At 38.1% G+C, this 17,507-nt stretch overlaps 2 protein-coding genes across 2 annotated transcripts; one reads left to right on the top strand and one right to left on the bottom strand.

Annotated features, from left to right (window-relative positions):
• On the top strand, positions 1–7,522 carry LOC109243205 (cellulose synthase A catalytic subunit 1 [UDP-forming]). Its single transcript, XM_019410114.1, has 14 exons — positions 1–321; positions 1,008–1,203; positions 1,296–1,477; positions 1,681–1,798; positions 1,902–2,091; positions 2,466–2,732; positions 2,876–3,221; positions 3,655–3,792; positions 3,881–4,006; positions 4,177–4,389; positions 4,501–4,765; positions 5,413–5,609; positions 5,736–6,086; positions 6,574–7,522. Exons 1-14 carry the CDS (start codon positions 241–243, stop codon positions 7,159–7,161), a joined length of 3,258 nt encoding a protein of 1,085 aa, XP_019265659.1. The 5' UTR covers positions 1–240; the 3' UTR covers positions 7,162–7,522.
• A 504-nt stretch (positions 7,523–8,026) lies between these two features.
• On the bottom strand, positions 8,027–12,026 carry LOC109243204 (adenine nucleotide transporter BT1, chloroplastic/mitochondrial). Its single transcript, XM_019410113.1, has 3 exons — positions 11,069–12,026; positions 8,851–9,012; positions 8,027–8,756 (listed from the first exon to the last, which is right to left on the bottom strand). The coding sequence occupies exons 1-3, from the start codon at positions 11,621–11,623 to the stop codon at positions 8,283–8,285; spliced, it is 1,191 nt and encodes a 396-aa protein (XP_019265658.1). The 5' UTR covers positions 11,624–12,026; the 3' UTR covers positions 8,027–8,282.
• Between the last annotated feature and the right edge of the window lie 5,481 nt (positions 12,027–17,507).

Below are 17,507 nucleotides of genomic sequence, written 5' to 3'. Positions count from 1 at the left end.
TGATAAAAAGACAAAGCATACCACACAAGGAAGGAGAAGTAGAGGGGTGCAAATACTGATGGCCAGTTGATTTTGGCTGAAGAAGCTAAGAAAATGCACTGCTAATTCACATTGCTATAACCCCTTTTTCATTTCTGCTATTCTTTTCAATGCCCGAAAGTGAATCAAGATTCATCAAGCTGTAGTGGGGTGTAAATTGTGCTATAGTTGTAGTACCCCTCTGTTTCTTGAGAAAGAGAAATGGAGGCAAGTGCTGGTATGGTAGCTGGATCTCACAAGAGAAATGAGTTGGTTCGGATTCGCCATGATTCTGATAGTGCGGTATGGTTCTTGAATATTATCCTTGTGCTTTATCACTCCTAAAATTAAAATTCTTTTTTTATTTATACTCAATTTTTTAAATTCATGATGGGGTTTTAGATCTGATCGATGGGGTTTTAGATCTGATCGATGATAATTTGATGGTTGCTTTTGGAAAAAGATCTTCAATTTTTGAGCTTCTGTTAGATCCGCATATTCAATTCAAGAATATGATTATGAATTATTTCTTAGATTTTTCTTATGTGATTGGCACTCGATTATCGAATAAAATAGGAGTATTCGTGATATGTTTGGTTTAGAGCTGCACATTTCATCCATTTGCTTCTTTCTTGGATGGACTCAAGTGGAATTTCCTAGAATTACTTTTATTGACAAATATAAGGAGGCAAAATTTTCAGGGCATAAAGCAAAAATGATTATAAAAAAATGAATTATCATCTTTGAAAGGAGCAACTAATGTTCGTACTTTAAAAAAAAAGTGTATAATTAATGTTCCTTTATTTGAAAAGGAATTTCTTGCTGAAACGGATGAATTCACTGTTATTTCCTGTACCCTCCTTCCAAATGAGTAAATGCCCCCTCTGCTTCTAACTCTCATGCACTTTTCTAGTGAAGCTTGAGTAAGTTTGTGTGTCTCTGTTGGTTAATCTAAATTCCTGTTAATAAAAGTGAACACTATGGTGCAGCCGAAAGCCTTGAAGCCTCTCGATAATCAAATATGCCAAATTTGTGGTGATACTGTTGGGTTGACTGCTAGTGGTGATCTATTCGTTGCCTGTAATGAGTGTGCCTTTCCTGTTTGCCGGGCTTGTTATGAGTATGAGCGTAAAGATGGAAATCAATCATGTCCTCAATGCAAAACCAGATACAAGAGGCACATGGGTGAGTTTTGACATCTTTTTTCTTTTGGTTTCATTTTTGTTTCAAAACTAAGCTTCTGAAACTAAATCATTGCTTGTTGGTCCATGTATTAGGGAGTCCACGGGTAGATGGAGATGATGATGAGGAAGATGTTGATGACATTGACAATGAGTTCAATTATGCTCAAGGAAACAGCAAAGCCAGACAGCAATGGCAGGGTGAAGATGCTGGTCTCTCTTCATCCTCTAGACATGAATCTCAGCAACCAATCCCTCTTCTCACTAACGGGCAGCAAGTGAGTGATAGATGTGTTTACATTGTCATTCTTGTTGCTTTGTCTGTGTTTTTGTTTCATTAGTCTGTTGTAAAAGAACCTCATATGAAGTCCTCATGTTGCATCCTTATATGGGATTGAAGCACAGTTGATTGGATTTTTTTCTGATCGGTGAATAGTAACTTGTACTTTTTCTGCTAACAAATTCTTTCTGCTTATCTTAGGTTTCTGGTGAGATTCCTAGGTCCATGACTGATACGCAATCTGTAAGAAGTATGTCAGGACCCTTAGGCCCTGGAGATAAGCATGCTTCCCTGTCTTATGTTGATCCAAGGCAACCCGGTACAGGCCTATTTGGATATAATCTTTAAATAACTGTAATGGCGTATTTAAATAGTTTTGGTCTTCCTTTTTAACTTCTGATGATTTCATATTCTTTTTGCAGTTCCTGTAAGAATTGTGGACCCCTCAAAGGACTTGAATTCTTATGGGCTTGGAAGTGTTGACTGGAAGGAGAGGGTAGAGGGCTGGAAACTAAAACAGGAGAAAAATATGGTGCAAACGTCAAGCAGATACACAGAAGGGAAAGGGGGAGACATTGAAGGGACAGGATCAAATGGAGAAGAGCTGCAAATGTGAGCATCTTATTGTATAATTGGAATTTTTTTAGGGAACAATACGATATATGATATTTGACCGAGTTAAACTTTCCCTCCTTCTGTAGGAAAGATTTATACTGTGAGCTATCTTGAGTCTGTTAATATTTCTGTTTCCTTCAGCACGCTATACATCTCACTCTCACTGCCAAAATCTTGTAGAGTATTACTTAGTTTGGGATGTGAAAAGTTAGAAAATTTTCATTTTTATTTTACTAGAACTGTTCTTTGTTTATTAGTCAATCTTTATTGGTTATCTAATACAGCTTTCCTGTTGTTTCATCTTTGTTCAAAATGCTGCATGAAAAATAGATACTCAAATCTATTTTACTTCCTGGATTTCTCATTGACAGGGCTGATGATGCTCGCCAGCCTCTGAGCCGCGTGGTGCCCATCCCTTCATCCCACCTTACCCCATATCGGGTTGTAATCATTTTGCGGTTGATCATCTTGGGCTTTTTCTTGCAATACCGGCTAACTCATCCAGTGAATGATGCGTATCCTCTGTGGCTAGTATCAGTTATATGTGAGGTTTGGTTTGCCTTGTCCTGGCTTCTCGATCAGTTTCCAAAATGGTCACCGATCAATCGTGAGACATTCCTTGACAGGCTGGCTGTGAGGTTAGTTGCTAAGATACTCTTGGGCAAGTAACTTTTTGATTAGTGAAAGGTTTCAAATCCTTTGCGTCCTTCTAGGATAAATACTAGATTTCATATCCGTGTAGTGTAGTTTAAGGTCTTGAAATTCTTTCTTGCTTTTTCAGATATGATAGAGAAGGGGAGCCTTCACAGCTTGCACCTGTTGATGTTTTCGTCAGTACAGTGGATCCCATGAAAGAACCTCCACTCATTACCGCTAACACGGTGTTGTCCATACTTGCTGTGGATTATGCTGTCGACAAGGTCTCCTGCTATGTTTCAGATGATGGTTCAGCAATGCTAACATTTGAAGCCCTTTCTGAGACCGCTGAGTTTGCAAGGAAATGGGTTCCCTTCTGCAAGAAGTTCAATATTGAGCCTCGGGCACCTGAATTTTATTTTGCTCAAAAGATAGATTATTTGAAGGATAAGGTTCAGCCTTCTTTTGTGAAAGAGCGCAGGGCAATGAAGGTACACATGAATTTTAAATGTTTTGAATTTAGCAATGGGGACTGTGTGCATCTCATTTACTTGATGGTATTGGTATGTAGGCATCACATCTTAGAAATAGGCTTTTGATGGTAGTTTAGTTTTATTTCAGCAAATGCTCCATTAGGTAAATTCAAATCCTTTTTTATAGGATCTTGGAAGGGTTTGTTAAGGCATTCACATTTTTTCGGGACAAGTAGTTGTGGAGATTATTTTAACCTGAACGTTTGTTGGTTTGCTGCATTGTAATTTACAATAAATCATTCACAAAGTTCTGCAAGTTGGGAACCTCAGGCCTCTCCATTATTAGGATTTATGTTGATACCACTGCCAAAATTCTTTTTTCTCTGAAATAATTCTGAACCTTTACACTAATTAAAACAATAATAATAATCTGACAATTTTGACTGTGCAGAGGGAATATGAAGAATTTAAAATACGGATCAATATCCTTGTTGCGAAAGCACAAAAGATGCCCGAAGAAGGTTGGACAATGCAAGATGGAACACCTTGGCCTGGAAATAACCCTAGGGATCATCCGGGAATGATTCAGGTCCTCTTTATGTCTCTAATTTATGTCAGAGTTCATGCACTATTCACCTTGTCCTATTTTTAATTATTTGCTTCGGATTGGATGATAGGTCTTTTTGGGGCATAGCGGGGGTCTTGATACTGATGGAAATGAACTTCCTCGTCTGGTTTATGTTTCTCGTGAGAAGCGACCAGGTTTTCAGCACCACAAGAAAGCTGGAGCTATGAATGCTTTGGTAGGCCACTGATAATCACAATAAGTGATATTCCATTTTTATTCAGCATGCTGTCAAGTTGAACAGAATGTCACTTAACATATTGATCATGTTGTTCTCCTTGTGCCATCTGATATTTTAGCTTGTGTGATGTTTCATTTATTTAAGCTATACCTTTCATTTTTCTGCAGATTCGTGTTTCTGCAGTTCTTACCAATGGAGCATATATTTTGAATGTCGACTGTGATCACTACTTCAACAACAGCAAAGCACTTAAAGAAGCTATGTGTTTCTACATGGATCCTGTTCTTGGAAAGAAGACATGTTATGTTCAGTTCCCTCAACGATTTGATGGCATTGACTTGCACGATCGATATGCTAACCGCAACATTGTGTTCTTTGATGTAAGTGTCACATACACATTCTCCAGATTGCTTATCAACCACCTCTGGTATGCGAGTCATGTTTAAATTGGTTCCAATGCATGCTCATTTCATCATGTTCCTGTTTCGCAGATCAACTTGAAAGGGTTGGATGGTCTTCAGGGTCCTATGTATGTCGGAACAGGGTGTTGTTTTAACAGGCAGGCCCTCTATGGGTATGATCCTGTCTTAACTGAGGCTGATTTGGAGCCAAACATCATAGTAAAGAGCTGTTGTGGGTCAAGGAAGAAGGGAAGGAGCGGAAACAAGAAATACATTGATAAGAAGAGGGCTGCCAAAAGAACTGAATCCACCATCCCGATTTTTAATATGGAAGACATTGAAGAAGGTGTTGAAGGTACGTCCTTAGTATCAATGTCCCTGAAAAATCTGTACTTCCTCTTTGGTAAATTGCGTATTCTACAGTGTCATTTTAAAACATCTAACTTCTCAGGGATACACTAAGCAGGATATACTGGAGAAGTATTTTAAACTTCTGACCGTTGTTGACATATTCTAAGGTTCTTTCTATCAGATATCTGGAGGGATGGGAACTAAACTGAGATAACCTTTTTATGATATTTCTCCATTGATCCTTCATTCAGCAGTATGACTTGAAAAAATCAGTTTAACTTATGTGATTATCTTAAATAACACTCAAGGGTGTGGCGTAGTGGTCAATAAAGCGGGTTGACACCATGAGGTCTTAGGTTCAAATAGTGGAGGCAAAACACTAGGTGATGTCTTCCCATTTGTCCAAGCCTTGATGAACAAAGTAACCTGGTACCTGTGGTGGTGAGAGGTGCCATGTACCCCTTGGAATCAGTTCGGGTGCACGCACAAGGTGGTACGGACACCAAGCTTGACAAAAAAAATCTTAGAAACCAATTTTTACAATCATTCCAACTTCTCAGCCTGTGTTACCTGTCTCCTAGCTGAGGCCGCTAGATGTATATTCACCTTCATCATGATGTTGTTTGTTGACTGTTTTCCTTGGGTTTGCAGGATATGATGAGGAGAAGTCGCTGCTTATGTCACAGAAGAGCTTGGAGAAGCGGTTTGGTCAATCACCGGTGTTTATTGCTGCCACCTTTATGGAACAAGGAGGCATTCCTCCATCCACTAATCCTGCAACTCTTCTTAAAGAAGCAATCCATGTTATTAGCTGTGGCTACGAGGACAAGACTGAATGGGGCAAAGAGGTACAGAACTACTGTACAGAACTACTGAGTATCATTCTGTTATCTCTAAGATGTGTGTTTTGCTTGGCTCTATTGATTTTATTGTGGCACAAAAGCCCTTATTAAGCTTTGTTTTTTTCCTATCAGATTGGGTGGATCTATGGATCTGTCACTGAAGATATTTTGACTGGGTTTAAGATGCATGCACGAGGATGGTATTCCTTATATTGCATGCCTCCTCGGCCAGCATTTAAAGGGTCTGCCCCTATCAATCTTTCTGATCGTTTAAACCAGGTGCTTCGGTGGGCCTTGGGTTCTGTTGAAATCCTGTTGAGTAGGCATTGCCCAATATGGTATGGCTACAGCGGCAGATTGATGCTTCTGGAGAGAATAGCATATATCAATACCATTGTCTATCCTATCACATCTTTACCTTTGCTTGCCTACTGTACCCTTCCTGCCATCTGTCTTCTGACGGGAAAATTCATCATTCCTGAGGTAAGTCAAAAGTTCCATTCAGATTTCTATATGCCGTTAAGTTTAACCCGTATCAGAAATAGTACTTGCCCAATTAGAAAGGGCTGAGTATACTAACTTCGCACTTTAATAGCTGTTGAGTTCATTCCCTGGTGTGGTAGGAAGGAACCGGTGTAAAGAATCAAAAAGTTGAAAATAGGGAAATGAAAGTAGATAATACAAATTTTTCCCTCTTCCTTGAATTCTCCTCTTAGCTTGCAAAAATTATCCAATGTTGCAAATTTTATGTGTCTTTTTGCTGAGAACTGTTTTGCTCTTCCGATTTTAATATAATGGTTGGCTTTACTTTGAATGTGATTGTGTGTTCATCCCTCTAGATGTATTTATACTATTCCTTTGTGATCAAGCTTGCCCGTAGTTATGGTCTAGATCCCCTTGGCTGTGTGTATATTTCCAAATACATCTCAAGTATTGTGTATGTTTATAAATGATTCTCAATTACCTGCAGATAAGCAACTATGCCGGCATATGGTTCATTCTTCTCTTCCTTTCCATTTTTGCCACCGGTATATTGGAGCTTAGGTGGAGTGGTGTTAGTATTGAGGACTGGTGGAGAAATGAACAGTTCTGGGTCATTGGTGGTACATCGGCTCACTTGTTTGCAGTCTTCCAAGGTCTCCTTAAAGTGCTTGCTGGGATTGATACAAACTTTACAGTCACGTCAAAGGCATCCGACGAAGATGGAGATTTTGCGGAGCTTTATGTGTTCAAATGGACGTCTCTGCTCATTCCTCCAACAACAATCCTTATTGTGAACCTGGTAGGAATCGTGGCTGGTGTTTCATATGCCATAAACAGTGGATATCAATCATGGGGTCCTCTATTCGGAAAGTTGTTCTTTGCCATTTGGGTCATTGTCCACTTGTACCCTTTCCTCAAAGGTTTGTTGGGACGACAGAATCGTACTCCTACCATTGTCATTGTCTGGGCGGTTCTCCTTGCGTCCATATTCTCATTGCTTTGGGTGCGCATCGATCCCTTCACATCAGATGCTGCAAAGACTGCTGCAAGAGGTCAATGTGGCGTCAACTGCTAGTAAACTTCTTATGGTCATTTTGTTTTTCAAGTAAGATGTTAGCCAATGCTTCCCTTACTGTATATAAGAAAACTAAGACGCTGAAACACGCGCAAGGCCTATAGTCATGTTGTACCACTGTTAGTCAGGAGTCTGATGCATGAAAAACATCAAACTATATTGGATTTTTGTCTGCCTTTTGTTTTTTGTATACCCTTTGGCGTGTATCAGATGATGTTCATGCAAGTCCTGTAACTTAGATGTGAAGAATTTTAAATTTGATTTTGTTGTCATTGTTCAGTACCGTGCTACATTGTAGACCAACTTCTTCGAAGAGATGATATCATAATTTATAATCCAAATTTATCTGCCTGTTTCTGATTGTTTTTGGAACTCTTAATCTGTGTTGATGCTATTGAATTGACACATTCTCATGAAAAATGCATCGTTAATTCAACTACAATCAAGGCCAACAACTATGTTCAGATTCCAAAGTAGTCGGTTATTGCTGTTATATGAATCTTAACTATCCGCGCCGCTTCATTTAAGCTCATCCTAGTCCAGAATTAACACGGGATTGCGCATTCTAAGAGACCTCACATTGGCTATGAAATTTTCAACTATCGAGTACAATGTTGTATTAGTGGTGAGACTTAATCTTGACATCAATGAAAGCTAAAGATTTCCAATCTGGTTGGCAAATAAGTTGGACCCTCATTTGGGAACTAGTTTGATCCAATATTAGTGCACGAGCATAGTAATATATATATATCTAACATAACATCTGGAAATTAGCGGAGCAAGATTCTCATCCTCACCTAATATATTCTATAGCTTTGACACTCACAAAGCTAAAGGTTATCAGTCAAATGATAATGGCGATGTCTTATCGTCAAACTGCATTTCATTACCTTGACTCAATAATGGAAAAAAGTGATACCAAAACAAGTACCCACTGTTGAGATTTTATCAATTCTTACCTGACAAACCAGGCTCAATCCAAAACAAAATTCCGAGCATCCCGAAAAAAAGGAGTAAGATAAATCAACTCAATTGTATAAAGAAGATGTCCCCTACCTTTTGCCTATTCTTGAATTGCTCTATGACCCTATCGCGCAAGCATATTTTCAAAGGAGCTTCTTTTACTCTTCATTCTCTGCCTCTATCAATATCCTCTTGCATGCTTCATAACACATGAAAGATATTCCTGCTGCAGGAACTAACTTCATGCAGCTCGGACCAAGGCCTTTATACAACCCCTGAATACCCTCCTTTTCAAGTATACTGGCAAGAGCATGAATTACATTCTTGTAAACTACTCTTCCGCTAACAGCGCCCACCTGCATATGCTTACGAGCCACCTCTAAAGGAAACGTTGCACTGCTAGATATAGCACCTGCTGCTGATCCAATCAGAAGTGTCTCTATGTTTCCGATCTTTTCTTCTTTGAAAATCTTTCTGTAAGCTTTCCGCAGTGTATCATACGCAAAGTAGTTTGTGGCGGCATAGGGAATGACTCCAATAAGACTAGGGGTGAGACCTCTATAGAGCTCACCAGGCCCACCCTCTTTCAATATTTTTACGAATGCATCGAGTAAACCATCGTAAACTTCTCTCTGCAGATAATGAAGGTCAATAAATCAAGTACTATTTTCATATAAAGTTCCAGAGGAATATCTTCAAGCTATCATCAGCAACTTTCATTTTTACCTGAATCGTCAATCGAGTCTTGACTAGCTCGAGAGGATATGTCAGTAAAGTAGAGCTGACTCCGGCACAGGCTCCTGCAACTAATGAAGCAGGAATTGGAATTTTGGGTTGCTCTCCGGGTTTAGGTGACAAGTTCTTGTTAACAGTATCATAAGCAAAAAGCTGCAGTAGGAAAGAAACACAAAAAGATATCAGCCAATGATGGAAACATTGTATGAAAACCATCGTTCGTGCTGAAAGGTATGACTCAAAGGTTAAGTATTGACAACTAATTCATACATGAAAAGCCGCCAATGTTCATGCATAGTGGAATTACTATGTTGCTCAAGCTTTATCCATCATAAAGTACAGCTAAGTTAGGCAAAAGCTCACTAGAAATCATTCAAGCTTCTCGGAGCTGATCCTTCACCACCTTAATCAAACCAACGCAAGTTGCAACCATTCAACTTGTCAACTTCAGTAATTAAGTAATGGCTAATGCTAACTTCTCCAAGAAACCAGCGATACATGGATTTTTATAATCAAATTTCCATCTTTATGTTTAACTGGGGTGAGAAGAAGAAAGACAAAGTAAGACAGAGGGTAAGGGAACATCAAACCAGTTAGACAAGAAAGCAGAGACGGAAATACTTGCAGGTTTTACCCAACTCTATTCAACAGTCACCTATATACTGAAATCGCTAAGGTGGATAAAGAGATGAGAGGCTGTAATTACCTTCATGTGAAGATTGGAAGTAATGAGAAACTGTTAAAGGACAAGCTAAACATAAATAATTCTCACACCTCTCTCATTTCCATTTCCTCCCAAAGAAGGAAATAAAAAATAGTTGCTCTGAAGTACAATCAAGTATCCTGATGCATACCGGTCATACACCAATAAGAACTGTGAGAATTCCACAGGATAGAAAAGTAGAACACTACATCAGAGGAGCAATAAGAATAGTAAACTCATTTTTTGACTTGTTATGGTCGCTCAACAAAGACTTACTGGCATAGCAAATCAGTCAGAATAGAAAAACAATTGAACACATTATCATTTGCTTTAACTTTCAGCAATTCACTACCCAAGAAAAGTGTCACCTAATCCTATAGTGTTCCCTAGACTCATGATCTACTGCCCAAAGGGCTAGTAGCACCAAAAATATAAGAAAAAAACAGACTACCCGCTCTGTTTATCCTAAACCACCAATCCCTCAAAATGAAAAAGGCTTTCCATTAACAAGCACATTTACTCCAACAACAACAACTGAACTACTAATATTACTATGCCCCAATCCCAAGCTAATCGGGGTCGGGTGGAAATCCTCATTAACCATGTTGCTCAATGTAGAACCAGCAATTTAATATAGCAGGTTAACTACAACAACAACGCAGTGGAATCCCACAAATGGGGTCCGGGAATACAGCAAGTTAACTCTAATATAAATGAGGCTAAACAAGTAATATCACGGGCAGAAATTGAGGGTTCCTGAAGTCATAATGCATATAATTCTCTGAAAGAAGCATTGTTAATGGTTTCTTGAAAGAAGTAATTACGTACATACAAAGCTAATCTATCAATCAGGTCGGGAAAACAATGCGACAGATAGTACTTGCTTAACTTCCAGAGAGTTCGTTACCAAAGAAAGTGTCAGAAAATCCTATCTTGTTCCTTATGTTCCTGATCCACTGACCAAGGGACCAATAGTAACAAAAGATTAAAAAAAGAAAAAAAAATGAGCATCCCGTGATGTTTAATCCTATAATGCTAATCTCTCCAAACGAGTAGGATGTGGTCACAAAGCAGGTTAACTCCAATATACATAGAGAAAGGAGGAGGCCAAATAAGCCATCACATAGCCAAATGCAACCACAGCCATAAATAAAAGCAATAGCAAAGACAAAATATTAACATCAGGAAATATTGGTGAGGCGTAAAAGGGGAACTTTTCTCCCTAAACCTAACATTAATAGAGAAACAAGGACCATATATCTACTTCAATTTCTTTCAATTAAAAGGAACAGTCATTGTCTGAATGATGATAACTCATGTCACAGCAGTATTAAGTTTGAAATCAAAGCAAAATTTTGAACTTACTGAGGATTCAAAGGATCAATCATAAACTAAGTAACAAATCCATTAAATAACATTAGTAGCATTAAAAGAAGCCTCAAACTCAAATTTGCAAATGAGTAGCAAACAAACAAAATAAAGAAGAGGGGAAGACTTAAAATTTACCTCTACAGCTTTGCTAGGCGCAACTCGGATCACATTAACCAAGTTACCCCTAAACAATCCAGTCCATCCTTCGGTATTCATAATATTATTGAACACCTCAGTAGAAGAATGCCCACTACTTCCAACCATCAAATGTGTCCTAATTGTCTCCAATGGAGCTACAGCTGTCCTAGATATCGCCCCGGCAATTGCACCACTAATTAATCTCCTTAATGAAGGATTTGCCACCTTAAACTTAATCTTAAGCCCACCTTTCTTCTTCTTCTTCACAACCCCCTCTTCCTCTTCTCCATTGCCTACAATCTCAGGGAATGACAAATACTTCATATACAAATCAAAATAAGGTAACTTAAATCCACCATTTTCGTCCCGGGAATTCGAATTATTAGGTGATGAAACACCAAAACCCATACTTCCCATCTGACCAACTGATGCAAATAAACCACCAACAGGAACAAAGTTTGAATCTTGGAGACTCCATTGAAACCCCAACTGAGAATTACACAAATTCCCATCTCTTTTACACTCCAACACTTGCATTTCCCTTCTACCCATCACTCAAAAAAAAAAAAAAAAAAAAACCTTTTTTCTTTCTACCTTTTAATGAAAAAAATTAAGCAAATCCTAATATTTCATGTCAGCACACAATTTGGGGAGTGTCAAATAAGGAAAAGAATCGATTTTTACCCATTCTTGACAAGTGGGGGTTGTGAGATTAATGACTAAAGATTCGATTTTCTAGAAGGGAATAAATAGAACAAGAAAAGGGGATTTAAAAAATTAATGCTTTGGAGAAGAAGAGATTTTGAAAATATATTTGGAGAATATTGTAGGCGATATATGCAATGAAGTGGGGTTACTTTGTGAAGGATGAATAATGAGTAACACAGGTGTGACTTTGTTCTTCCCCCTTCCAACCCCAGAAAACGAAAGGAGGAAAAGATTTGTGAAATCTCTATTATATTTATATATCACCCCTTTTTCCTTTTGTTCCTTCTTCTTTTAGGGTTTATATACCTACTCATTTTTACATTCCTATCCCACTTATGAAACCTTTTTACCCTACATGTTTAAGGTTTCACTTAATTACATTTAGCATACCAAAATTACCATTTATATACCATATCTAATTAAGGTTATAATTAATGTGATATTTTATACTCCTTAATTTAAGCACTTCCGTTATTTGATAGTACTAAGTACTAATCCTCTCTTTCTCTCTCCTAACCCCTCATCACCATACCCCCCACGTTCATTTGTACCCTCCCACGCTTATTCCTCCATTTTCCTTCTTCTGTAACCACTATCTTTACCTCTAAATTCAAACAAAATCCAGTAAACCCTACAAACAAATTCCTATCCTCATTTTTATTTACTTGAAGTTCATCAATGAAGATCAAGCAAGGTTCGAAAACGAGTCTGGCTGGAGAAAGGAGATTGAAACTCCTAATCATGCTTTTATCATTTTGAAACTCCTGGAGAAAGGATTCGGAAAGCAAGAAACTTATCATTTTGCTTTTATTTCTGTAACCAAACTATAATTCCTAATCGTGCAGACAAGTCTGGCTGGAGAAAGGAGATTGAAACTCTTCGAAGAAGAAGAAGAATACATATTTTCATAAATTGTAGATAAATTGTAGAATTGTAGAAAAATTGTAGATAAAATGTAGACTGTTTTTTGCAGAAGATTTTGTAGAAGCTTAGTCGTTTTGGATTTGTGAAAACAAAAAACAATGCATCTACAATCAGAATACAAATAATCTACAATTTATCTACAAGATATCTACAAATTGGATACATTGAATTTTAATATCCCAATTCCCATTTCAATTGTAGCATAATTGGCATTTTCGACATAATTGTAGAAGATTTGTAGAAGTTTTAGTCTTCCCAATCTACAATTTATCTACAATTCTACAATTTATCTACAATTTATCTACAATTTCTGAAAGTATGTCTTCTTCTTCTTCTTCTTCTTCTTCTTCTTCTTCTTCTTCTTCGAGTTTCAATCTGAAATTCAGTCAAAACCAAGTCTAATCTTCACCAAAACCCCTCAAAATTGAGATATAAACTTCAAATCATATTCCCGATTATTTTCAACAACACCCAATCCAAACAAATAATGATTTTTGAAAACCCAAATTTGAATTCAATGTTTTCAAGCTTTTTAATGGCTATCAATGGTGGAAAATATATGGAAGAACAGATGAAGATGAAGTTGAAGAACAGAGATCTCCTTTCAGTTTCAAAATTACGCAGCTTCCAGATCTCCTTTACGTTTCAAATTTCGAATTTAATTTGGAATAAATCAATCCCAGATTTTGTGGCTAATTTTTCGCGCGCAATAAATGGCAGATTCTGCCTAATAAATGATTGGTATATAAATTGTAGTTAAAGTGTGGACTGGGCGGGTAATATACAAACTATGCACATTTTTGGTAATAAGATTTCAAATATGGTATAGTTAGGAAAAAATCCCTATTTTTATTGTTTCTCACTCTATGTTCGATATATGCATGTGGGCTCCTATTAATCCGGTTTTGCACGGTTTAAACTTTAAAGTTTATTGAAGTTGAAGTATTAACTTGTTATTATTAAAACTCGAATTCGAAACTTTAAGAGTGGAGATATGTATTGGTTCTATTCTATCGCTACTTTAAGGGTCATTTGGTATGAGGTATAAGAAGGTATAAGGGTGGTATAAAAATAAGGCGAAATACATAATCAGCCCCTCCAAGTTGTCCACAACGGTTACTTGAACACCTTAACTGATCCCTTTTTTATTTTAACATTTCAAGTGGCTATTAAATGTATCTCGTGAACATAATAAATTTTTTGATAAATATAAACTAAATACATTAAAAAAATCTTTTTATTAATTAACCAACCCCCCCTCTTCATCTTCTTCCTTCTCACTCCCCCTAATCGCCCCCTTCCCCCCAAATAACCCCTCACACTGATTTCCTAGCACCTTCCAAGAAATTGGATGACAAAAACCCACATAAAATTGAATGAAATTGAGTGGTGGTCAGTGATTTCCGGCAATTTTTACCCATGAAATTGAGTGAAAATTGGATTCACCAGATTTCACCAGATTTGATTTTGAACACTCTATTCTTTTTCATATATAGAGAGAAAGTAAAAGATATCGTAATTCGTATATGAAGAAGACATTTTACTAACACTCCAACACCCCTTTTGTATAATATGAACAAACAACACTATTTTCTCACTTCTTCTCCCTAGAAAATTCTGTTTTTCACTTCTTCCGAAGTATATTTTAGTCATGGTGAGGAACGAAGTATTTTCGCGGCGGTGGAGGGTGGAGAAGATGGAGGAGTTTGATAATTTGTGCCCGTCTTTTGATTCTTATGAAGTTCATGTTCTTGCTGTCGATGATAGTCTCGTCGATCGGAAAGTTATTGAACGACTACCGAAAATCACATCTTGCCGAGGTTGAATGAAAATCCAAACCGCCAATTCAGTTGTTGTGTTTTTATCCAAACCCCCCAAAAAAGATAAGCCTAATTTTAAAGATCTTCACGCGCTTAGATGTAAGTGTAACACACAAAATTTGCCATGTCAGCGTAAGGGGTTTAAGAGAATATACTTCTACCAAACAGAGGTGTCTATCTGGTCACATAACAAGTTAAGGTGTTCAAATGACCGTTGTGGACGACTTGGAGGGGCTGTTTATGTATTTCTGTTTGGTTAGCAAATCAGGTATAAGTTATCCCGGTGTTAATTTTATGTAACGACCCGGTTAGTCGTTCTAAGAGTTGTAGCCCCGTTCTCTCATTTCTATTTCTTTATGTGTTGTTCAGCTGTGTTGAGTTGTATCGAGTTGGTAGGTTTGTGTTCGAAGTAGTTTTGGAGTGAAATGATCATTTAGTCTCTTAATTAGAAAGCTAAGTTAGAAAAGTCAACAGGAAGTTGACTTATGAGTAAAAGAATTCGGATTTGGATTTTTATGATTCGATTAGCTTCCTTGGGTGATTTTAGAATTAGGAGTGTGTCCGAAATGTAATTTGGAGGTCCGTGATAGAATTAGGCTTGAATTGGCAAAAGTTGGAAGTTTAAAAGTCTTAGGCTTGAATTCGAGGTTGATTTGGTGTTTTGGTGTTGTTTTGGGGTGTTCCGGAGGTTCGACTAAGTTCGGGTAGTGATATGTGACTTGTTGGAATTTTCAGTTGAGGTCCCGAGGGCCTCGGGTGAGTTTCGAATAGGTTTGGGTTGTGTTGCGCTCGTTTTCTTATGTTTCGACGCCGTTTCTTCAAGCATAAATGATATCATATTGAACAAATGAGCTCCGATTTCTTTTTTGATTGAAGCATTAGATCCGTATCGTAATTACGGATCCGTAGAAAAAAGAATCATCGAATTTGGATATCGTATGAGGATTTTATGGTCATTTTACTAAAAATTAGGTTGTCAGATTTTTTTCAGAGTAATTACGAAATTGCCACTAGCAGCGTATTTAAAAATCTGCACTATTTGCATATATTAAAACCTACATATCTCCTTCGTTATAAGGTCAAATTGAGTGATTCAAAAGTCTAACTTGATTAGAATTTCACAAGGAATCCATTGGAGGCATAAAATACAAGTTTCGGGATCGTTTGGCTCGAGAAACGAGGCAGAATAGCTGGTAGAGAAATATACAAAACTAGTGTTTGTTCATTCGATCATATTTTGAGTTGGGGAGCTCGGATTTGGGCGATTTTGGAGGCGATTTTCACCATATGGATTGAGGTAAGTGTTCTCTACTCGATTTTGATTATAATTTATGAATCCATCTTCGTTTTTGGGATTTGATTGATGATTTCAAAGTGAAATTGAGGGAGTTAGGGTTTGAGTTTTGGAGAGTTTTAAGTGAGGATTTGAGGGACCAAACGGAGTCCGATTTTGACAAATTTTATATAGTTAGACTCGGGAGAGGATGAGGATTATTATTCTGTCATTTTCGACTGATTCCGAGATGTGGGCCCGGGGCGCCGAGTTTTGGCCGATTTCGGATTTTTGGCATGTTTATGTAGTTTTATTGTGTAATTCGATTCTTTAGACTATGTTGATAGTAGTATTCTGATAATGGTTAGATTCGAAGCTTTTGGAGATCGAGTCGAGGGACGAGGACATCCCGGAGTAGGATTTTACGTTGTTGAGGTAAGTAACAGTTTTAACTCTGGCTTTGAGGGTATAAACCCGGAGAAATTGATATCATGTGATTGTTTGGTGGTGATACCCACGCTAGGTGACGGGCGTGTGGGTGTGCACCGCGAGGGATTGAGACTTGGTCCGTCCCGTAAGGCCAGGCCTAAAAGCTATTATCTGTGGTTATGTGTTTACTTGTTGTTGAACTTGTTTGCCTTCATGTTAGAGATCCTGTTTAGGTTTTATTCACGCTCACATTATTTGTACTCAGTCATAGAAATTATTGTACATATTTACCTCAGTCTCTATTAATTGCTAATATGCTGTGATACTTGATGTGGGCTGTGTTCCCTTATTTGTTGATGATGGTGAGGCTAGTGAGGTACATGACTGAGTGAGGCCGAGGGCCTGGTTGTGAGGATATTAATACCATAGTGCGTGAGTTGTCCGCGTAGCACGTGAGTTGACCGTGCGGGTCCAGGTATTTATACCATAGCGCGTGAGTTGTCCGTGTAGCACGTGAGTTAACCGTGCGGATCCAGGTATTGATATGATGGCCTGGTTGTGAGAATATTAATACCATAGCGCGTGAGTTGTCCGCGTAGCACGTGAGTTGACCGTGCGGGTTCAGGTATTTATACCATAGCGCGTGAGTTGTCCGCGTAGCACGTGAGTTGACCGTGCGGATCCAGGTATTGATATGGTAGCACGTGAGTTGTCCGTGCTTAGCGCTTGGGCTTTGGGATCCCCTCCGGAGTCTGTACACACCCCCAGTGAGCGCAGAGTGTTGAGTGTATTGAGTGTTGAGTGGTGAGCACGTAGCGCTGAGTGATGGAGTGACATTGTTGTAAGGTTGCATTTACTTTTGCTGTTGCTGCATTTATCTGTTAAATTTCTTTTTGGCATTTACTGAGTTATGGAATTTACCTGTTTATTCCTGTTATTTTAAAATGTGAAAAATAATAATTGGACTGTTTTAGCTCAGCTCGTCACTACTGCTCAGTTCCTTAGTTATTTCTGTTACTACTGAGGTGGTTGTACTCATACTGCACCCTGCACTTTATGTGCAGATCCAGGTGAGTTCGTTGAGTTCAGGCCGGCTATCTGTAGAGATTGCAAGGTAGCTGCCAACGTCCGCGGGACCTTGTTACTCTTTTTGTCATTTCTTCTTTTAGACAGTTATATATCTTAGTTCATAGTTTTAGACGCTCATGTCTTAGTGACACCCTGATGTTTGGGACTCGTCTCTGTATTTTATATTATTTATATTTAGAGTTGGTTTAGTTTA

Source organism: Nicotiana attenuata, unplaced genomic scaffold (assembly GCF_001879085.1).
Source record: "Nicotiana attenuata strain UT unplaced genomic scaffold, NIATTr2, whole genome shotgun sequence".
Classification (NCBI taxonomy): Eukaryota; Viridiplantae; Streptophyta; class Magnoliopsida; order Solanales; family Solanaceae; genus Nicotiana; species Nicotiana attenuata.
This window is presented reverse-complemented; position numbering and strand designations above follow the sequence as displayed.